The sequence below is a fragment of the Heterodontus francisci genome, chromosome 1 (genome assembly GCF_036365525.1).
Source record: "Heterodontus francisci isolate sHetFra1 chromosome 1, sHetFra1.hap1, whole genome shotgun sequence".
NCBI lineage: Eukaryota > Metazoa > Chordata > Chondrichthyes > Heterodontiformes > Heterodontidae > Heterodontus > Heterodontus francisci.
This window is the reverse complement of record NC_090371.1, coordinates 244,161,223-244,185,216: the sequence shown is the minus strand read 5'-3', so window position 1 is coordinate 244,185,216 and position 23,994 is coordinate 244,161,223. Positions and strand designations below refer to the sequence as shown.

The 23,994-nt window shown below is 43.1% G+C and overlaps 1 protein-coding gene across 14 annotated transcripts in view; it reads right to left on the bottom strand.

Annotated features, from left to right (window-relative positions):
* The window catches only part of kiaa1109 (KIAA1109 ortholog), a 637,888-nt gene that overhangs the window by 25,791 nt on the left and 588,103 nt on the right, over positions 1-23,994 (bottom strand). For all 14 annotated transcript variants that reach the window (XM_068042417.1, XM_068042485.1, XM_068042453.1 and 11 more), the window contains 8 exons: positions 23,646-23,783; positions 19,480-19,731; positions 12,396-12,549; positions 9,533-9,690; positions 6,863-7,055; positions 3,380-3,597; positions 3,025-3,276; positions 106-309 (listed from right to left, as the gene is read on the bottom strand). In XM_068042417.1, the coding sequence (XP_067898518.1) occupies positions 106-309; positions 3,025-3,276; positions 3,380-3,597; positions 6,863-7,055; positions 9,533-9,690; positions 12,396-12,549; positions 19,480-19,731; positions 23,646-23,783 (1,569 nt within the window). The remainder of the gene's footprint in view (positions 1-105; positions 310-3,024; positions 3,277-3,379; positions 3,598-6,862; positions 7,056-9,532; positions 9,691-12,395; positions 12,550-19,479; positions 19,732-23,645; positions 23,784-23,994) is intronic.

Sequence of the window (23,994 nt, the reverse complement as noted above, 5' to 3'; positions counted from 1 at the left end):
TCTGAAAAGAGTCAGTCTTCTGCTGTTTGGAGTTCTTACTCAAAATTAAATCAATGGAGTGTGAAAAACTGAACATGAAAAAAAAAAGCTATCAAACTTTCTTACCTTCATTCCTCATGGCAGTAACATAGTTGAACCACTCCTGTACAGTTGCAACACCATGCGGTGGGTTTTCATGACGACGTCTAGTAATTTTGGTGATTGTTGCCATTGGACTTTCTAAAGCACCAACAGGTTTTGTAACCATTGTATTGTGTCCCAAATGAAAGTCCAGTGTTTGTACAATGTATGTTGAATGATCGCTGGCACCTTTAAGCAGATTAAAAAATGACTGTGGCTAAGTACAATTCAGAGCAACAATTTTACGTTTTTTAGAATTGGCAGATATCCTGGTTAGCAACTCACTTTCCTTCAAAATGAAAATCTCAATGCATTTATATCAGTTGTAATATACCTATTCAGCTTTATTTTACTCATTACAATTTTCAACTGATTTTGTTGAATAGCAGAAATAATATATAGTGCTTTACTGTGCATAAAAATATTTAGTTGGTATTTTCCACTTCACCAATAAAAATCAGTAAAATTAAATGAGGGTTTTTTTAAAAACTATTTACATTTCTAGGAAAAAGAGACAAACTCAAACTACTTAATAAAAGTGACTTGTGGTCAAGAAAGAACCTTATTTTTTTTAAATATCAGTGGATCTCCAGAAGCAATTTTTAATAATGTGTTGGGTTACGCTTGTTTGATACGAAGTTGTATGAGTACAAACTGGAAGTTTCACTAATGGTCAGTAAACAACTTGGGTAAATCTGCTAGCAGGAACAAGTGAAGGGCTGTGTGCTCAATATGTTATAATCAGGTGTATAGTTGAGGGGACAGTGGTCTGTGATCTAATTGACCAAAGAGAGTCTATGATAACACATCAAACAAACATAAGACTTTTGGTAGACAGATGTGATTAAATGTGATATGATTTAAAGAAAGACTGTGTTTGCTGATAATGCTACCACTAGGTGGCGCTGCAGTGGCACATGCGCAAATGCAGCATGTGCCACTAAAATGTCACAGTCTGCGACTTCAGGCAGCTGCCAGGACTAAAGATGAAGCTGCTCAAATAATCACACGAAGGCAACCTAACCTAAACACATAGCAGCACACAATGGCGGGAGGGGGAGAGAGAGAGCAAGCCAGCGAGCAGGCCGGGGACAGGGGGTAAGCGAGCGAGCCGGAGAGAGCAGCAAAGGGGGGTGTGGAGCGGGCTGGGGAGAGCAGCGAGGGGGGTGGGGGGAGCGGAGCTTGACACATGGGTGAATACCCGTTGGCGTTGCATTGCTGTACGCGTAAAGCGCATGCGCAGAGGCCGACCAAACGCATTGCCCGAAGATGCATACGTCACGCGATGACGTCATCGGCGCATGCGCTAACCAGTCCTGGCAAGTCGGAACGCAGCGCATGCACAGAGAGCAGGAGCCCGTCTGCGCATGTGTGCACCTTGGCTCCGCTTGATGACATCAGTGGCCGGCTGCGTTGTCAGGAATTACTTTGTAAAAGAAATCCCCCCAAAAACTGAAGTGTTTAGTTAATCTCATTTAATAATTAAAACATAAACCACTTGGGGAGATTCTGAAGAATTACCACCTAAATTCTGATAAATGCTGGGACCAAGATGTATCAACTATTTACCCGGTGTTATAACGATCAATAAGGAAACTTTGACTGCCTTTTATGACTCGTTATTGCTTTTTGAATTAAATCAGGTTAAATGTGGTTTAACAATCTTATCTCAGTATTCAAGATCGCTATTATATTACTGATATATATTATAAAACTGCACAGTACATCTTGAAACACTAGTTTAATTCATCACACTATAAGTTACTAGATAGAACTGGAAATAAAAATGTGTAGTAAAACTTACAAAAATCATTCAATGTGCAGTAAAAGATTCACAAAATTCATTTTCATACATTAAGGAAAAACCTTAGGGTGCAAACATTGTTCATGATATAAGAATAATTGGGCTGAATTTTACTAGCCCTCCAGCGTCGGGGGTCGTGCCAGGGGGGCACAAAAAAATTCTTCCTGGAGAGGCCCGCCATGACTCCCGACGCCGAGAAGGCAGTTCCGATGAAAGGTCACTGACTGAAACTTTAACTCTGCTTCTCTCTCCACAGTTGCTGCCAGACCTGCTGACTATTGCCAGCATTTTTTGTTTTTGTAGCACAATTTCAAGCACATTTTGGGTGCAACTGCCTGATTGTCTAATTGTGCCCAAAATGGAAACTTTACCCCCAATCTGTTTGTTTATGTACTCCCAGATGATTATAATAAGCCACATCTGATAGTACAGCAATAGTAATGCACTTATATCTTGCAGTCTATTTGTAGGGTATTTTGTCTCAGTGCCAGTGCCTTTCAGAGCTGTACAGTTCTACATATTTGGTTGCCATCAGTTGATCACAATCGATTAACAATTTAAACTGCAGCATTAGCCTGAAACTGGTAGCTGTGTTAAATTCCGTTGACAAGATTTCAGTTATGGCGTTGCTGTACCTTGCATTCTGCGAGGAGAGAGCCCTGTTCATGCACAAAGATCTGCTCCTTTTGAAGGTACATTTTAACATTAGGAGAGTATGAGTGGAAACAGTGGCTGTTTCACAACATTAAAGGACTCAATACTAAGTCTGTAAGGCAACCAGAAGACCCAGCTTCCACCAAAACTCTTTTCAAACTCAACTTCACGACAGATGCAGTTAAACTCAAATGATGCAATAGCCTCTTTGGGGTGGGGGCTTACACTACTTGGCTTTAGTGCACTCGTGAATTAGAGAGTGACCTGACTCTTACAACTTGTGTGTCAATAACTACCTAAATCCATTTTGGATCAATATGAAAATGCCAATATAATTGCAGACTAAAATGCATGCACAGGACTGGAACATTATATAATAATCATGTAAAAATACTTCCTCATTGCCAGATGAGCCCATTCACAACCCAAAGCTGTTTTTCATTTACCATCTTCCCAGATTTTCTGAGCCTCGGTCCAGAAAGCAATGTTGGGCTCCTCAAGATGGAATAATGCCCAAGATTTTGAGCGGAAGTTCGGTCCATGAAAGCACGCCAGTGTCATGTGGTTTCCATGCAAACTCATCGATCCACCCAGCTGTACTGCATCTTCAGGCAAAGGCATTTGGAATAGGGAGATCTGGCATCCAGCAATCACTTTTAACACTTCTGGCCAATGGCGATGATGTGCTGCATCTAGCACTGCAAATGAGAAAGAAAACATTAAGTACAGAGACAATTTAAAAATTATCCACATTTTCAGTTTATAAATTTCCTTCAAGAAAATGAGCTTGGTAGTTCTCACAATGTTCACTGGAACTCCTCTCCACATTTATTACTGGTGTTTTTGGAGGTATGTACTGGACAGGTCCCCAGGTAGAAAGGGCTCGTTTGCTGGTATCAAATTGTTGAGTGAAAAATTCCTGCAATTTCATTCCAATTTTAATTAGGTCTGGTGTGGTTGATCGCGAGATCATGACCTGGAAGATGTCCCATTGTAGATCTCCATGAACAAAGACTTCACTAGAGGGAGATGAGAACAAATAAAAATAATTAAAATGAATTGTATGAATAAAAATGTGAAGTTACTGAAATTTACAGTTTTCCTCAACCAGCTGAATGATCAGCCATGATCATAAGATCATAAGAACTAGGAGCAGGAGTAGGCCGTCCGGCACCTCGAGCCTGCTCCGCCATTCAATAAGATCATGGCTGATCTTTTCGTGGACTCAGATCCACTTACACGCGCTCCCACCGTATCCCTTAATTCCTTTATTGTTCAAAAAGATATCTACCTTAGCTTTAAAGACGTTTACTGAAGAAGCGTCAACTACTTCACTGGGCAAGGAATTCCATAGATTAACAACCCTCTGGGTGAAGAAGTTCCTTCTTAATTCAGTCCTAAATCTGCTCCCTCTAATCTTGAGGCTATGCCCTCTTGTCCTAGCTTCACCTGCCAGTGGAAACATCCTCTCTACTTGTATCTTATCTATTCCCTTCATGATTTTATATGTTTCTATAAGATCCCCCCTCATTCTTCTGAACTCCAATGAATATAATCCCAATCTACTCAGTCTCTCCTCATAAGCCAACCCCCTCAACTCCGGAATCAACCTAGTGAACCTCCTCTGCACCCTCTCCAGTGCCAGTATATCCTCTCTGAAGTGAGGAGACCAAAACTGCACACAGTATTCCAGATGCGGCCTCACCAGTACCTTATACAGCTGCAACATAACCTCTCTGCTTTTAAACTCAATCCCTTTAGCAATGAAGAACAAAATTCCTAATTACTTACTGTACCTGCAGACCAACCTTCTGCGATTCATGCACAAGGACACCTAGGTCCCTCTGCATAGCAGCATGCTGCAACGTTTTACCATTCAAGTAATAATCCTTTTTCCTGTTACTCCTACCGAAATGAATGACTTCACATTTATTAACATTGTATTCCATCTGCCAGACCTTTGCCCACTCACTCAATGTATCTATGTTCCTCTGCAAAGTTTCACAGTCATCTGCACATTTTGCTCTGCCACTCATCTTAGTGTCATCTGCAAACTTTGACAACCTACACATGGTCCCCAACTCCAAATCATCTATATAAATTGTAAATAATTGCGGTCCCAACACCGATCCCTGAGGCACACCACTAGTGACTGATTGCCAACCAGAATAGCACTCATTTATCCCCACTCTCTGCTTCCTGTTCGTCAACCAATCCTCTATCCATGCTAATACTTTACCCCTGACGCCATGCATCCTTATCTTATGTAGCAGCCTCTTGTGCGGCACCTTGTCGAAGGCCTTTTGGAAATCTAGGTACACCACATCCACTGGGTCCCCATTGTCCACCTTGCTCGTAATGTCATCATAGAATTCCAAAAGATTTGTCAAGCATGACCTGCCCTTCATGAACCCATGCTGCGTCTGCCCAACGGGGCTATTTCTTCCTTGATGATAGACTCAAGCATCTTCCCCACTACAGAGGTTAAGCTAATCGGTCTATAATTCCCCATCTTTTGTCTACCTCCCTTTTTAAACAGTGGCGTCACATCTGCTGTTTTCCAATCTGCTGGGACTACCCCAGAGTCCAGCGAATTTTGGAAAATTACCGTCAGTGCACCTGCTATTTCTCCCGCCATCTCTTTTAGAACCCTGGGATGCATTCCGTCAGGGCCAGGAGACTTATCAATCCTTAGCTCCGTTAGCTTGCCCAACACTACCTCTTCCGTAATAATGATTGTTTCCAGATCCTCACCTACGTTCGTCTCTTTGTCAATTACTGGCATGTTATTAATGTCCTCCACTGAGAAGACCGATACAAAATACCTGTTCAATGCCATAATGAATGGCCTACTCCTGCTCCTATTTTCTATGTTTCTATCTAACTTTTTTCTCCAGTTCTTTAGGGCCATGTGTGCCAAAACACCATTTTTATCTTCAGTACAGGTGAACTGTCCCTAGTTCTCTGCCAATGTTGTTGTAATCAGCTACTTAAGAATTTCATAAAATTGGTCTGTGTTAATTCTAGAATTTACTTTCACCTTGTGGGTAAGATGCATGCATAGGATTGGCACATTATATAATAATCATGCCAAAAATACTTCCTCATTGCCAAATAAACCCACTCCCAACCCAGGCTAGATTACGTGCAGGAGGCAGGGCTGCTGGTGCCAGGCTGAAAAGGCAGGGTTCTGCATCTTTTCAGACCCCCAGAGCGACCCTCCGGTCTTTTGGGGTCAATGTTTAAGGAGGCAGAATCCCTGTCCCTTTAAAGACTTAATAGGGGTGGGGATCCTGCTCCCAAGAGTTGCTGGCCAATCACAGGGCCAGCAGCTCAGCAGTATCGGCAGCGCCACCAGGAGTGGAGGAGTGGTGACCACTGCCACTACTGCAGAGGCCTCGGACCCAGGCCCAGTACTGGAACCCTGGACAAGAGGTAAGTGAGGCAGGGTTACCGGGTCCAATCTGGAAGGCCCCGAAGAGAGGTGAGTGGAGTTAGCGTTCGGTGCAGGGGAGGGGGGGGGGGTCCTGGGAGGTACACCTGTTCCCGGTGGGATCCTCCGTTGGCCACAAATTGCACCCCCCCCCCAAGCCTGCAAGTTTTCCAAGTCCTCTTCCCCATGAGGCGGAGACTCCCCAGCCCCCACCGCTGGTAAGATGCCATCGGTGGGAAGAGGCCCTTACTTGGCCTCTGGGGGAGTAGGCCGTCATTGGTTTATTCCGCCCCCGGGAGAACCGGAACTGGGATTCCTGGCGGGCGATTCTAACTCAATTCTCCGCACCCCACACTCTGCCACAAAACCTGCAGTCAGGATGAGCACAAAATCCGGCCCGTCATCTTCACAGATTTTCTGAGCCTGAGTCCAGAAAGCAATTTTGGGCTCCTTAAGATGGAATAAGGACCAAGATTTTGAATGTAAGTTCAGTCCAGGAAAGAATGCTAGACCCTTAAAAGGGTCACCCACCCAAAGCCCCGGTGCTTTTAGGAATTTATGGGAAACTCACCCCTACTGCTCCAAACATTCCCAGATAACCGTACATTCTTAGTTCAGTCAACAGTTAAATATCTGTAGCACCAAAATCGATAAGTATGTGGCATATCCAAAGACATTAGTAAATATTTTCCTGTACTGTTCATTGTACAAGAAGCTTCCTATCTATGATATGGGACAATAACATGGTACAAATAATTTACACTTCTAAGCAATATTATAGCTGGCAAAAAGCCTTAACATACACAACCACAGCACATATAATTGTGCCCAGAATTATTGAGTTCATATACCTTTTTTCAGTCATGCTCAAGTCTACTGTATTATGAAGATTGACTTTCCATTCATCTTGCAGTTGCAGATCTGCATTGCTGAAAATTCCCATCAGGATACTAGATCCCATATAATCAACTCGTGCATCAGTGGAACCCAACGTGATCTGGATCTTATGGCTGGGTTGTTGGTTTGGGTGTTCTGAGATGTGAGCTACAAACAGTAAATGAAGTTGTTATCCATCAATTTCAAAGCATCAGTACTAGTGATATTGAAAATTCCTTTTGGCATGTAAAAGATCATAAATGCATTAGAGAAAGCCATTTTGTTTTATTTTGCTGCTTTCTTACATTTCCTTCTTCAATGTTATATCATAAAGCAAAGCAGCAAACCATTGCTAGGCCAAATTAAAACTATTGAACATTTAATCTAATTCAAGTTATAATGACTGTGATATTTCCCAGCAAAGAATTTTGAGAAGATCACTCAAAATATTCTCCTATATTTTTCCCCTATTTCTTGCTTTATGCTCTTCAACTTTCTATATTGTGCCTTTGGACAATTATTAAGTGAAACATACCAAATAAGTGTAATAGTTTTTAAAAACTTGATTCTTGGGATGTGAGCGTCGCTGGTAAGGCCAGCATTTATTGCCCATTACCAATTGCCCTCGAGAAGGTTGTAGTGAACTGCCTTCTTGAACCGCTGCAGTCCATGTGCTGTAGGTACACCCACAGTGCTGTTAGGGAGGGAGTTCCAGGATTTTGATCCAGAGACAGTGAAGGAATGGCAAAATAGTTCCAAGTCAGGATGGTGTGCGACTTGGAGGGGACTTACAGGTGGTGGTGGTATTATCACATTAATGTTATACAATTTCAATTTTAGCGATATATAAAAACGTAAGTGGCTTAAAAGAGACCAAAGTTTATGATTGATCTTTGGCCCCCAAGTCTAATAATGATGCTATTTAAACAAAAGTAGGCAGATTTGCATGGAATAGGAGATGTGGGGGCAGAGGGATGTTAGAATCATTATATAAGGGTGTATTTTCTGATTAAGCTTTTGTACCATAATAGCATTAATGAGTTAACACAAACAGATTAAAATAAACCAAAATACTGTGGATGCTAGAAATCTGAAATAAAAACAGAAAGTGCTGGAAATACTCAGCAGGTCTGGCAGCATCTGTGGAGAGAGAAACAGAGTTAACATTTCAGGTCTGTGACCTTTCACAGACCTGAAGCATTAACACTGTTTCTCTCTCTACACATGCTGCTAGACCTGCTGAGTATTTCTAGCACTTTCTGTTTTTATTACAGATTAAAACTTATGCTAAAATAAGTAGATGGGAAATTTGGTATGAGTATCTTAAACAATTTTACCAAAACACTGCCAATCTGATGAATGTGTAAGAACCTGATTGTTGTTACAGAGTTAATAGATAATGGAAGACTTTACTGCTATGTTCGATAATCCAGGAAGATTCCAGCTCTGTACAGAAGGCATCATAAAAATTATGAACTGATGAAAAGCTATGAAAAGCGAACATCGTAACTTTCTTTACAAATGCTGTCTGACTTGCTGAGTATTTCCAGCATTTTCTACTTTTGTATCATTAAAGACATGATTTCTGTTGTGGCACTTTGTGGTGTAGCTGCACCAGATTTTAAACAGGAAAATTCAGAGCAGGTGACAGTGATACATTTTAATCAACACAATATTCCCAAATCAACAGTCTAATTTGCAGCACTGAGTGGACAGCATAAAACTGTATACCAGAGAAATAAAATGTTAACACCATTTAAGAGTTGTGGGGGGAGGGAGTAGGAGAACAAAAGAGTTAAATGGACCAGAATTTGCTGTCAAAATAACAGTGCGACTAATTGCACTCACTGATATTATTGCATAAATTGTACAGCAATTTCAGGCAAGGGGAAGATGCGCAGTTATTGCGTATATCCAAAAGTTGCTGTCCGAATTACACTACTCCACTGTAAGCTTTGCGAAAACGGCATTTCACTGTCTGCCTCACCATTGACATGCACTGAATGTCATGAAATTTCTGTATTTGCAAAGCAGATATGAACTGAAACTGCCAGGTATTTCGGGTTAGTAATATTTAGCATAAGTACCCTTTTAATAACATGATGATTGTTAATTACTGTGAATCAACCTCAAGCACTGAAAAGTAACAATTATGATTGCTTCTGCAGGTTTTGAGTTTTTTGAGGCAATTTTAAAAATGTCAAATTTTAAATTGTGTTTTTTTCTTACTTTTCCTTTCTGTTTCTTTTTCCCTCCCTCAATCCAATTGATCTTTCCCTCTCTTTATTTATCTTTCTGTACCTGATTTGACATTGAATTCACTCTCCTTCACAGTCCTTCCTGTGTTTATTTCCCAATCCTTAAATCTCATTGATGAAGGAGATACCCTATTGGTGACCCGGTTCACTCAGATCCAAGATGCCCTGTTTCTCTTGCTGTGTACTGTCAATTCACACTTTCACGATCTTTGTGGACAAAAATACATGACCTGAAGGGTGCCAGGGCATGTATAACTACCATTAGATGCCCTGCCACAGCAAATTCTGGCCCATTGATACTGCCCATTTAAAAATAGGCACTGAAAGATTAAAAATGTTTACAGATTATTCCAGGCTGTTGCAAGTTATTTATGTTGTAAAACTTACAAACCATCTCCAAAGTGTTTACATCTATAGTGCCACCAACCACACCACCCTTGGAATCGAGTTGAGATCTTCCTAGACCAACGGACATCGATATTTCGCGGTCTCTGTTGCTACCCACTGATAGTCGCCCCTGGCTTTTTAATCCACTAGTTGTCCACCTAAAATAGAATGAAGCCATAACATTAACATTTTAGGAAATGTACAGGCTGCACTGAAAACTAGCAATTTATTTATGCAATTTGCACTGCATTGAAACAGTTCAGTACAAATGTAAAACCAACACACAGCAATAAACATTAAAAGAAAATAAGCACTAACTGAAAACTACTGATAGTAAATCTAAGAGTTTTGATTGCAAGTGATAATACTTGAAAATAACTGTACTGGAACAGCAGATGGATTTTCTTTGCAATATATCCACACCACATGAGGTAGTCACAAACAAAACAAATAGTATGCTAGGTTATATTGCCAAATTAAGCCAGTTCAAATTCTCAGCGGTTATGCTAAAGCTGTACAGTGTCTTGTTAGGCCACATGTGGTGTACGGCATATGGCTCTGGTCATCTTTTGAGACTTTTTTTGGCAATTTTTACACAAATGGATTTGGGGAAAAAATACTCTTAAGTGCTGGATTTTAAAACAAAGTGTATTTAGACAGATTTAAAAAGTAATAAGCAGCAGGCGTTTTTGGAATGTGTTTATTAAGGTCAAACATTGCTATTGCTATCCAGGAAGATTGGGAATATGCGAGTCATTCTCTCATCCTAAGGGCTGCCTACAAATATTCACACTCTGGGCTGGATTTTGTACGAGAGGCGCGGCTCCGGGCGCCAGAGCAAAAAGGCAGGGGGAACCCCGTCTCTGCCTTTGTGTGCCCCCCCCGCAACCCCCTCTGGAGCGATCCTCCGGTCCTTTTGAAACAAAATTTTAGGAGGTGGAATCCCCATTCCATTAAATACTTTAAAGGGGCGGGAAGCCTGCCTCCAAGAGCTACTGACCAATCAGAGGGCTGGCAGGTGGCCACTGCCGGTACTGCAAAGGCCTCGGACCCAGGCCCAGGGGTGAAAACCCGGAACACAGGTAGGTGAGGCGGTGTCGCCGGGGCCAGTCCCAAAGGCCCCGGCGAGGGTGGGTGAGGGTTGGTTGTGCAGTCCAGGGGGAGGAGGGTCCCATGGGATAAAGTTGTTCCTGGTGGGATCCTCCGTGGGCTACAAATTACCCACAAGGAGGGACATCCCCCCAAGCCCGCTGCGAGGGCGCCTCATTTTACAGTGTTACCCCCCCACCCCACCCCCCTACTGCTGGTAAGATCTCAGTGTCAGCGAGAAGAGGCCCTTATTTGGCCAGTAATAGACCATTTAAGGGCCTCAATTGGACTCTGGGCGGGACAGCTGTAGACGGTGTTACCCACCCCCAGGCAGATCGCTGGGCAGCGGGAGGTGACTGGCCCTCTGCCCCACCACCACCCGTCCCAATATTCTGTGTCCCCCCCCCCCCCCGATGGCCTCACAAAATCCCAGCCTGTAGGGAATGGAATGTCCTTTCCTATACAGCTTTGCAGGAAGCTAGTTTCAATGCTAGATGTGAGTAAACTCCCATACAACTAAGATGCTCAGACAGCTTATGGGAGCAATGAATATAACTGAACTTGTGAAGTTATCTACGGCTGAACTGAAATTTGTCACAGGGGTTATCCTGGCCCTAGAGACAGAGCAGAGTAAATTAACAAGGCTGATCCTTGCCAGTAAAGGAAGAACTTTGAAGGACAACTCAATTAGTCTATATAAAAAAAAGAGATGTCTCAGTTGGCATCTGACATATGTATGCAAAATAGTTAATGGGATAAAGAAAATCTGAAATTGCAATAACTTGCATTTATATAGGCCCTTTAATGTAAAAATAACATTGCACAGAACTTCCTAATTGCTTGCTGCACCTGCATGTTAGCTTTCAGTGACTTATGAATAAGGATACCCAGGTCCCTTTGGGCATTAGCACTTCCCAATCTCTCACCATTTAAGAAATATTTTGCATTTCTGTTTTTCCTACCAAAGTGGATAACTTCACACTGTATTCCACCTGCCATGTTCTTGCCCACTCACTTAGCCTGTCTAAATCCCCTTGAAGCCTCTTTGCATCCTCTTCACAACTCACTTTCCCACCTAGTTTTGTGTCATCAGCAAACTTGGAGGAGATGGTAAGGGGAGAGAATATTTTCAGATATGGCAGAGCAACAAGACAATAAAGGCATATGTTTAAGCTGTGAAGGACAAGTTTAGGGCTGCTGTCAGGAAATATTTGCACAATGGGTGGGGAAGAGCTGGAACAGGTTGCCAGGAAATGCATCTGAGATCAGTATGCTGGACTCATTTAAACAACTGCACTGCAATGGAAGCTGGCAGTGTGATATTCTTGATTTATTAGATCAAATGGACCTAAGGGTCTGCTTCATCTGAACCTATTTTGTGATCACAGTAAGCCAGCAATAACGTGTCACAAAGAAGTACAATATCCTGTAATGATCACCTTCTGATAGTATATGATACTTGGTATACGGTACTAAGAACATGCCAGACAATGAATAAAAGCACAAGAAATCTCTGTTTGAAAACTGTGAACACTTGGTAAATTACAATTTAATACATAGCTTATAAATAATAGGAGAAGATTGAAGAGAGCAAGTCTGCAATTTTAAAATTCAAATACCATTTCTTACTGCTCAACCCGCATGCAGTATTTTAACTGATCGTCACATTCATTATTCTTGACATATTTACGTTATAGACATGCTCTTAAAAAAAGATACAACAATTGTAGCCATAATGCAAAATTCTGTAAGTGACTAAGGAACTTCAACTTACGTGGTATTTCCCATGACATTACTCATATTCATTTGAACATTTAGCTGCTTCAGGTTGATTGCAAAAACAACTAATGTCTCCCAGGGTGCTGCTTGTTGGTTTGCCGTCTTTCCATTCTTATTGAATGACGGTGTAGTGATTTTGGTAATGGAATCTATCAACAACAGGACAATATTTACATAACTATCAACCAGAAGGAAAAAGGATAATGAATACATGCAATAAGTTCAGTGGATTTCTTTAACTGGAACAGGGAAACAAATGGGTTAAGATGATAATCTAACTGTTTACTCTGTTGTAGGCTATTACAAAATTAAAGCAAGTCCGGCTTTACCTAGTGGGCTACCAATGCTATTCCTGCTTTTGTTTTTACCACTCAAGCTCGTTTTGCGTTTGTCTCTTTGCAACTGTGGACATTGAGGGGCAGCAGCATTGGGTGGTTAAATAGAATAGAACTGGTGGGTATCTGTGGCACAGTTGGAAGGAACACCAGTAAGATTGGTCCAAGCTGTCCAATATAGACTGAATTGTCAGCTCCATCAATGAGGCAGAGACATCTACCTGTCATGAAGCCCCTCCTGACTGAGCTATGGCAGCTGTGGAAACAAACGGCTGTCGTCTTGGCTTCAGGGGCCACAGTTGACAGGAGCTTCTAGAGCAACACACCATTTAAGCGATCTATTCTCGCACAGAGGGACAGGAGTGCTGAAGGGCAGGGTCAGGATATGGCCTATTCTCCACAGGAGAGGCATTTGCAGTCCTCTCTCAGGATGATAGCATGCTTGCTTGATTCCCTGCTACCCATTCCCACAATGCCCTTGTTCGTGCTGCATTGTTATGATCCCCATGGAGACCACCAACAAACAAAAAGAATCAAATCCACCGATTGGTTTGGTTTCCTAAATTGTGATCAAATGGACAAGATTTAACTTCTATAAATTTTACTTTAACACTCAAACCAAAACCCACATCAATTAAACACGAAGCAACAGACAGATCATAGTCTATATATATCTTAACTATAGATACAATGGGCTGAATTTTATAGCACACCCACTCATTAGCCTCACGGCAAAGTGCCGGCCCCCCCATATTACGTGGGGAGAGGCAGGACATCCGGTGCAGTGAGGGACCTTTTGACAGCTGTGCAGCAGGGGCTGGGGCCCTATTTAAAGTGCCCCAGCACCTGCTTCCTGACAGCTGCCAAAGCAATACTTACCTCACTGTGGAAGAGTGGGCCTGCTGTCAAACTGGCTGCAAAGCAGAAAGTGCTGGAGAAACTAAGCAGGTCAGGCAGCATCTGTGGAGAGAGAAGAGGAGTTAACTTTCAGGTCTGTGACCAACAGCTGCTTAGTTTCTCCAGCACTTTCTGCTTTGCTGCCACATACTTACCCTGCTGTGTCCTAGTGTCCTGTGAGGTTGCGATCCTCTTCTTCCAGTCAAGTGTAACATTCCTTCTTGTAGGCATGCTGCACCTGAGTGAACAATCTTAATTTTGCATATTCCAGGACGTGAGACTTAACTGTACTATAAAAGGCAATACACAAAAGAAATAAGACCATAATTGAAGAATATCTACATCCATAATCTACATAATCGTCTGCGGCTTTTCACAGATGAAGATGCATTTGGAATCTGTATTCATTTCTCTGCTAACTGTTGTGTGAAAATATGTGTAACTGTAATTAAACGATCTTTGTAAAAAAAAAACAGGAAAATATGTTCATATTCCAGCTGCATTGCCAACTAGAAATATTACAGCAATAATTATGATCAGCTGCTGCAGAAGCAAAGTGTTTGTGAACATTTGTCAATGTGTAATAGATGAAAAACCATGACAACAGCACAGATTCCTCACTAGTCCTGCACTGGTTTTCAAACATGTGCAAGCCAAACCTTGCAGCCAGAAGTTGGAGCAGTTACACAGTGGAGTCATCTTTGTATTTAAAGGACCACACCAAAAACCAAGGATGGCAGAGGGGTACTCTAGGCTGGCCCACAGTTCAACGAAACCTCCGTGCTCACTCTGCTCCAGGCTGTGCGGGCAAGGCGGGCAAGTCCTTTTCCCCAGTGATGGTAAGAGGCCCTCCCGTCTGAACAAGGCAGCCTGGCTGGAGATGGCAGAGGAGGTGAGTAGCCATGGGGCCATCCAGCATCAAAGGGTCCAATGCCAGGAGAGGATGAACGAGCACTCCCCAAGCTATCCAGGGCCCTCTAGGCCTCATGCGCACAGTGAATGACTGCCAAAGTCATCCACAGCCAAAGGGCAATCAGATCAGCAGATCTTCCTCCAGTCAGGCTGTTAGCACAGAGGTTGCACCAAGAAGGGGTAGCTGCAAGCGTTTACAGAGAACACACTGACACAAATGGGAATGCACGGGTGTCACAGCAATGTAAATCTGTCTTTCACTAAATGTTCCTCACCAACATGCGCGTCCTTTTCTCTGTGTGAATGATGTGTGCCAGCATGTAGCGTCAATGCCATATACCTTTGCACCGTTGGCCCTTCAGGAGAGCCAACGTATGCAATATCATTGTCATGTCACCAATACTCATGAGCGTCTCCACGGATGCAGTGACATGGACATTGGCTCAGTCAGCTGCTGCCTCTAATGGTTTACACAGGGATGCTGCAGATTTGGACTGCTGTACAGCAGGTGAGAGAGGGTGATGTGTGGCTTGCACAGCTCATGTCGGTTCCTATGGAGCAGAAAACCTTTGTCTGATACCCACTGCCGTACATTCCTTGCTCATTGTTAGTCCTGTGTGCAAAGCCTGGGTGCCATCTTCCTTCCCATGTGCCTTTCCTGTTGTAGGTCCTGAGCGTCCTGATAGTCCGAGGGGGAATCCAGTTGACATCTCTCCTCATCATGCCAGGCCTGCCCCCTATTGGGTGCGGAGTTGTGCCTTTTCGGCCCGTAGTACGAGGCATCACCCTATCTATCCAGGCATTGGAAGTGCTTTTTCAGCATGCCAAACGCCTGCTCAATGGTGGCTCTTGTAGCTCAGTGGCTGGTGTTGTATCTCTCCTCTGCGGCAGTGGTGGGGTCTCTCACTGGTGTCGGGAGCCATGTCTGCAAGGGATAGCCCTTATCTCCAAGAAGCCACTCCTCCATTTGAGCCAGTTCAGCGAACAGCGGTGGCAACTGGGACTGGCACCGGGCCCAGGTATCATTGCAGCTGCCTGAGAAGCGGACACAGGTTTGCATGAAGCATCTCTGGTGATCACATACCAGCTGCACCTAGATTGAGGGGATTCCTTTCATAGCCTGACAGGAGGCCTGATGGCCACGTAAGTGCAGTCTATGAACATTAAAACCTTTAGTTCTCTGGCAATGGTGCTGAAACCGAGAACCCTCTGGGCCTGGCTGTGAGAATCCATCCTGAAGCAGACATACTCACTAGCCCTCCAGTGCAGGACATTGGTGACCTCCCTGATGCAGCGGTGCACTGCTGACAGTGTGACCTCACAAAGGTCTCCAGTGGGCCCCTGAAATGCTGCATAGGCGTCAAGCTTAAGAACCGCTGCCACTACCACTATGAGGACTGCAGGCATAGAATGTCCATCGAAGCCCATGGGCTGCAGGTCATCGTTGAGCAGGGCACAGAGACGTGTCACCACCCTCTCTACATGCGCAATCGCCTCTGACACTGGTGCTTTGATATCCGATGGCATGTCATGTGGGGCCTGTAGATGAATGGCGACTGTAATGGTGAGCTCCCCTTGGGGGCTGCTGCTCACCACCGGGGGCCTCTACGTAGACTGCACCGGCCTGTTGATTTTGCCTCCGGTGCATACGGATCCTCAGGAGAAGCGGATCACACAATGTAGGATGAGCCATACCTATTTCTTTGTAATAAAGAAAGTTGTATCCATAATTTATTCAAAGGTTCCTTACAGGGCTGCGATTGGTGTTGACGGGTACATCAGGTGCTTTCATGGTTCAACTGTGTGGCTTGGCATGGCACTGCCCATCTTGGCTAATGCTCAGAGTGACATAGCATGACCACATCAAGACCCTACCAGCTGCATCGATTGCCCCCACCATCCATATAACCTGAATGCTCCTAAACTTTCTGGCACCCTCCCCACACACAGGGTGACTAGAATGCCAGTGCTCTTTCACACACACAAACAAACTCAGAGCGTACACGGTTTACAGAGGGAGGGTACACAGTATCTCCCTTCATGCCTGCAGAGCTTTCCTTCCAGTAATCCCAGACCTCTTCCCTTCCAGAATGCAGAGTTGAGACCCCTGTAATCCCACCCCCCCACATCCCTTCCAGAATGCAGAGCTGAGACCCCTGTAATCCCCCCCTTCTCCTCCCTCCCAGAATGCAGACCGGAGACCACTGAAATCCCCCATCCCCTCCCTTCCAGAATGCAGAGCTGAGACCCCTGTATAACTGGACTTACCTTCATTGTCCAGCACCTGCTTCTGATGTCCCGTCTGGTTTTCTGTTTGTCAACGGGACAGCACGTAACGGTCGCCCGTTCTACGTAAAATGCGGAAGTGTGGAGCGAGAGGCAGGGGGATGCATAATCCGGAGAGGCAAGTATCATTTTACGTATTCTAATTGGGGTGCCACCACCGAGCGGCAGGGGAGCCACACTGATATCCCCCCGCCGCCGGTAATATGCAGCGGGCCTCTCCCCGCAGAATTTTGCGGGCCTCCCTGCCACGATCCATGGCGTCGAGGGGCTCGTAAAATTCAGCCTAATATATCTTAACTATCAGATACAATAGAGCTGGGTCTCACGGTTTCACTGGGAAGTCCACCCAGCATATATGGCAACAATTAGTCACAATTTTTCAAAACTCTGAAGTTTCTCGCGTAGATTTTCTGCTCCTTTCTTCAAGGATTTTAGCTGTTGTTCTTCTTCCAACAGCAGTTTCCTCTCAATTCGAACTTCACGGGTGCGTTCTTCACCAGAACTTCTCTAGAACCTCCTCATCTCTGCTCACAACAGTCTTGATGGCATGGATTTATCAGTCTTCTCTTTATCCAAGCCCTTCAGTGACAATCTGTGCACTGTATGGCCAGGTCTGGTTAATCGGCTACTTTAAGTAACAGAAACAGTCCTGGATTCAATCTTCACTTTCTGACGCTTGCTGGCGCTCTACTGCTGCCTGACTCTTATCTGGTTCTAACCAGTGTCAGTTTCCCTGGAAATCTGAAGTTGTCATTCCAGCTTCAGTTTCAGTTTTGGGTTCCGTTCTAGTTTCAGTTTCAATTCTGGTTTTCCTCTCAGTTAGGGTGCAAAAAAAAAAGCTTACCAACCACAGATTCCATCACAACATAGACAGCTGGGCTTGGCTGCTCTGGTTCATGCCAAGAATCAGCAGCCTGCAGCCAGGATCTCAAGGCCTCAAGTGTAAGATTGTCCACCTGATGCGTCCTCAATAGAAGCTCAGCAGCCTTCCAACTTCCAAGCTGTAGCCAATGAGTAAGCACTTCATGTGCACTAGGATACGCAAAGAAGCACACAAGACAGGCACTAAGGGCTTGCACAAGGATGATTCATAATTATTTCAGATAGTGGTAGTAAGGATGTGGTAAGGATTATGAGACTCTTGGTGTATTGAGGATGGTTTAGATGAGGTGGTTGTTGTCAGCTCGGGACATTGGTTGTCAATGCCTCTCCTGCTCTTCTTCCTATTCATACTCCTACTTCTAGTGTACATCTCGTTGCCTCGATGGTGGTAAGGGCTAATTGCTCATGATGTCAAAGTTATGGAGCACGCAACAAACAACTAAAAGTCAGGATACCTCCTTTAGAAAAAAATTCACCAATCTAATTGGTTAAAATTGCAATTTTTCAAAGCATTAATTTTCAATTAGATCTTTGTTAATTTGTACGTCACTGTCATGCAGGCCCCCACCTGCCAAGAATGAGGCACATTAATTTCACCACATGGACATTAAATTTCAAAATTGATGCTGGGAAGAAGAGAAGGCCTGTTACAAGGAATTGCCAGGCCCCTGGCCGGAAAGACATTTTTGCATATTAGCAGACAGTGTTGGAACAAAGGAGCTATCCCCTGCTCCCAAACAATACACAGAACAGAACTGTTCAAACCAGTCAGTCACATGACCACCCTGCTGGCCAACTTGGGGTTTTAAATTGTAGAGACAGTGTTTGAACTGGCAGAAAGCGCTTTGCTCCTGGACTGGAAAAGACCACCTCTCCTCCTGTCTGCTCCAATCTCTTTCTCATGGAACTCCAAAACCCGCTGAAGACATGTGAACCCCAAGAGAGAGAAAAGTCTCTTTATAGTGAACGAGGTTTAAGAATAATACTGGGCCCCAACGAAACGCAAGACCATATCTTCAATCAAGGACTCTACAGCAAGCTCGAAGCACAGTAACAAAAACCCTCCTCAGAGATTGCCTCAAATTTTTCCACTTTATTTTTTCTTCTGCTCTTCTCTGTCCCTATCTGCATGTGTGTATCGCGTATGCATGCTAGCGTGGGTGAGTCGTGTATCTGTAGGCTTTAACCAGATTGGAGTTTAAGTTTAATAAATTTCACTTTTCTTCTTTAAACCTAAGAAAGCCCATTTGTGCTTGTTTCTTTGCCTTATAATTGGAAAGCGGTGAATGAGGATTCACCAAAGGGGATCGCAAAACACAGTGGATTTAAAAATAAAACCTTGTTCCCATAAGACCAGGTGAAGGCTGAAAGGGACCCCTAGACACCTTTCTCACCTGGTCATAACAGTCACAGATCAGCTATGTTAAGCCAATGAGGAAATTGTGATAGTGAACTTCTGTGACATCCAATGATTTCATATGAAATGCACTTTACACAAGAAATTTAATCATGTTGATTATTTATACCCGGGACTTTCCAAATTATTGCATTGCAGACAAAGCAAAACTATATGACTTCCTGCATAATTTCCACTCAAAGCAACAAAATAATTTTGTTTGCATGTTTCGTTTACTTATATGGCAATTTTGCTATATATATTAGTAAACCATAGTTTTGCAACACAATAATGTAATATATGGACACAGCCATATGGATACACTTGACATCACTAGTTATCCTATCAATAATATTTCTAAGTGTCTGTACCTCTCCTTGGAGCAGATGAATCCGAAATAGTTCTAGATCGGACTGCTGAAGGGGATTTCACACTGTGAATCAGGCCAGCTGGTGATGTACTGCTAGATGCTGTGTGATCATTGAAGATATTTGCTGTCTGAGCTAGGTGAGAGTAATTAGAAGACTGTGCTGATTGCTCCCAGGTACGCCAGTAAGCCTTGCGTGTTGATTCAGGAGAAAGCTGCTGACTTTCAATGGAATCTGGAGTCACAGGTCCGGAAGCTGTTTAAAGGTTTTTTAAAAAATCCAACGTTAAAAAAACTAAATAATTTATAAACTTTAATAAGCTAAATCTTCACACAGCTGCATAAATAATCTGAAATAAAAAGTTGTTCAAGACGGCACAGTGGCGCAGTGGTTAGCACCGCAGCCTCACAGCTCCAGCGACCCGGGTTCGATTCCGGTTACTGCCTGTGTGGAGTTTGCAAGTTCTCCCTGTGTCTGCGTGGGTTTTCTCCGGGTGCTCCGGTTTCCTCCCACAAGCCAAAAGACTTGCAGGTTGATAGGTAAATTGGCCATTATAAATTGTCACTAGTATAGGTAGGTGGTAGGGAAATATAGGGACAGGGGGGGATGTTTGGTAGGAATATGGGATTAGTGTAGGATTAGTATAAATGGGTGGTTGATGTTCGGCACAGACTCGGTGGGCCGAAGGGCCTGTTTCAGTGCTGTATCTCTAATCTAATCTAAACTACCTTTTGTAGTTAGAGCCTTCCCTATTTTAAAAAATGTTTTAGAGAGGGCATCCTAACCTTTTCAGTCTCTCTTCATAGCTGAAATGCTCCAGCCCAGGCAACATCCTGGTGAATCTCCTCTGCACCCACTCCACTGCAATCACATCCTTCCTGTAGTGTGGTGCCCAGAACTGTACACAGTACTCCAGCTGTGTTGAGGGGCATTGATAGGTTAGATAGGAAGAAACATTTTCCCCTTAGCGGAGGGGTCAATAATCAGGGGGCATAGATTTAAGGTAAGGGGCAGGAGGTTTAGAGGGGATTTGAGGAAAAAAATTCACCCAGAGGGTGGTTGGAATCTGGAATGCACTGCCTGAAGAGGTGATAGAGGCAGGAACCCTCACAACAGAAGTATTTAGATGAGCACTTGAAACGCCATAGCATACAAAGCTACAGGCCAAGTGCTGGAAAATGGGATTAGAATAGTTAGGTGCTTGGTGGCTGGCACAGACACGATGGGCCGAAGGGCCTGTTTCTGTGCTGTATAACTCTATGTCTAAACAAGATCACAGAATCATTCAATCTGACAACACAGAAGGAGGCCAACTGGCCCATCATGGCCATGCCAGCTTTTTGAAGAAGCTATCCAATTAATCAATTTTCCATACACGGCCTTGGTAATTTTTCTTCAAGTACATACGCAACTGTATTCAGCAGGTTAATGGCACAATAGAATAATTTTATAAAATTGTGCCGCAGTCTGCTGTACTTAAGGTCTAATTCTGGGGATATCTTTAATTACTTGACTAGAACAAGCAGCATTAAGATCCAAAATAATGACAACACTAAAATTTAAGCTATGTCAGAGTGAAATGACCAAACTGGTCCCCATGTGCAGATTGGTTACCTGCCCACCCTTAAAACCAGAAGTGGGCAGGTCGGGGACACTTTGGGTTCCTGTTTCAGATCTTTTTGCATTTCACCCTCTGACATGACCCAAATCCACCCATTTTTTGGAGTTAAGATTTAGCCCTAAGTTTACAGAGGCATAACATAAATTCTGTTTGGTACTTATATTTATGAGTCCTACAGTGGGAGTCATAAATATAAGATGTCACAAATAAGTCCAATAAATTCAACAAAGAATTCAGGAGAAATATCTTTAACCAGAGACTGGTTAGAATGTGGAACCTGCTACCACATGGAGTAGCTCAGGTGAATAGCATAGATGCATTTAAGGGGAAGCTAGCTAAGTACACGAGACAAAAAGGAGAAGGATATGGTTCAATTTTTAACTGTCAATTGTAGTCAGAGAATCACCTAAAATGACTTCTATTCTTGTCCCAATACCTCTGGTGTCCCCAAGGATCTATCCTTGGCCTGCTCCTATTTCTCATCTACATGCTGCCTCTCAACGACATCATTCAAAAACATAGCATTAGTTTCCACATGTACATTGACAACACCCAGCTCCACGTCAAGACCATTTCTGTTGACCCTGCCAATGTCTAAATTGTCAGATTGCTTGTTGAACACTACATGTATGAAGCACTGAGGGAAGCCAGTGCACAGAATGCATTTTGGGAGGGGGACTTCAATGTCCAAGAGTGGCTTCTTAGTCCCATCACTGGCCGAGCCAGCCAAGTCCCGAGTGGACCTGCATGGAATAGTGAAGGAAGCAACACAATCTCACCAGCCTATCTGTTACAGGCTATGCTAGCATTGGTGGTAGTGGCCACCACAGAGACCTTATGAAGTCTTGTCTCCATTATGAGAACAACCTTCATCATGTCATGTATCACTACCACGTTAAGTGGGACAAGCCAAAAATAGGTTTAGCAGTCCAAAACTGGGCTTCCAAGAGGTTCTGTTTCCCATCAGCAGAATTATATACCACTAACATCATGACCCAACATATGCATCATTTCTCTTTCACGAGTAAGCAGTGAGATCAACGCTGATTCAAATGGGGATTGTGAATGGTCAAGCCAGGACTTTAGAAGAGGTATCAACCTAGTGAGGCTTCAACACAGGGCTACCTACATAATAAACAGATAGGACTTTTGGTTATTAACAGAGCTAAACAGTTCTACAACCAATGAATCAAAGCAAAGCTTTGTAACCGGTCATGCGAGCACCATCATCAGAAGGATTGCAGTGGATCGAGTAGAAGGTGCACATGTGGTGCAAATTTGAAAAGGACTGTCACCAGCTGATTTTTCTTTGTGGCACTATGGAAATATCCCATTTGTACATGGAACAAAGAATAAACAAGGAATAAAGAGGCATTTAAATTTATTTTTAAAATCCTAGTTCACTAAAATATTCATTAACAGGGTTTGGATTGCACAATCTGTTCTAGGCAACCATCAATTTCAAGACAAAATTTTCCTTATTTTTTGGATTATGGTAGATAGTAATTGTAACAGTTATTTCATTGAAATTGAATTTAGCTTTTACCAGACAATCTATGGTGAAGGAAGGAAAGCATGCCACAAGATAGGCACAAATGAAGAAAGCTATTGGTTCATCATAGCTCGTTCACCCAAAATGACCTTACAGTCTTCTAATCACAGCATCCAACTGTTTCTGAAACAATTGCATTATTTCTCCCTACATGAGCTTGTCTGGAAATCTTTGGTATTGCTTTGTGTGAAGAACTACCTAATATTAGTCCTAAGTTCGTGTTTTACCAGTTTGAACCCATGTTTCTTTACCGGGTGTCCTGGTTCCTTTGTACTGTGAATGTATGTCTTCCATACTACTTCCTCTCAAATATACTTTCAAAAGGTTATCACTCAATTGTCTTACTTTTCAAGGCTAAAAAGCATAAGATTCTAGCCTTTCCTCATAATTCAGTCTTCTGACATGAGTGATCTGTCTCTCCGTTGCCTCCATGGTCTTGGTGATGACAGCTGGACACAATATTCAAGGTATGATCTCACTACAGCACAACTTCCTCTGGCTTGTTCTCTAATGTTTTGGCCATATTATTCAGCATTCCATATTTACAACTTTGCAGTGATTAAATATTTTGAGCACCAAGTCTATGAAACCCATCATCTCTTTGATTTCTCAGTGGTTTTGACACCATTCATGAAGTACTTCTGTTGCTCATTTCTTCTCGTAAGATGAAATCTACTGCAATTCCCATACCTCCCCTTCCCCCTCTTGTGGGTTCACAAAGGAGTGGCAATTAGAGTGATTCTGAACAGATATTAGTAAGGAATAAAGTATAGGCAGCTAACTTTGTGGCAGAAAAAAAAGGGAGAGAGAAAAAGAGAACAAATGAAATATCCAATAAAATGGTGGAGGTGACAAAAATATCTTTATAATTAAAATGTACATAAATACAAAAATGAACATTAATTTGATCCAGTTTAGCAGTTGTCAATGTGAAGTTGCTCAGTTTGCTTTTCTACAAGTACTTTTCACTGTATATGGATTGTTACCTAAACTTACCTGGTAAGTTGATCGTCTGATCACCGAGGAAGAGCCGCCTAGCAATACTTCTTCTGTACCAGGCTCTTGGAAAGGCTAGAATCTCACTAAGTCTGCGCATGTCATACTTGAAGGAAGCAGATCCTATGTCACAGACAGCTGCAGACCAAAAACCAAACAGTCATTGTATGCTTTCTAAAATCAAAAGGCTAGATAAACTTGCTAGAGGAAAAACGTTAATTTGAGAAAGATCATTTTATCCTCATTGTAGCCTACTGAGCCATAGATTGGTTTTCAAAATAAAAAGCAAAACCTGTTGCAATCTGGGGAGAACGTTCAATTACCTCTAATCTTTGACATGTTTAGAAGT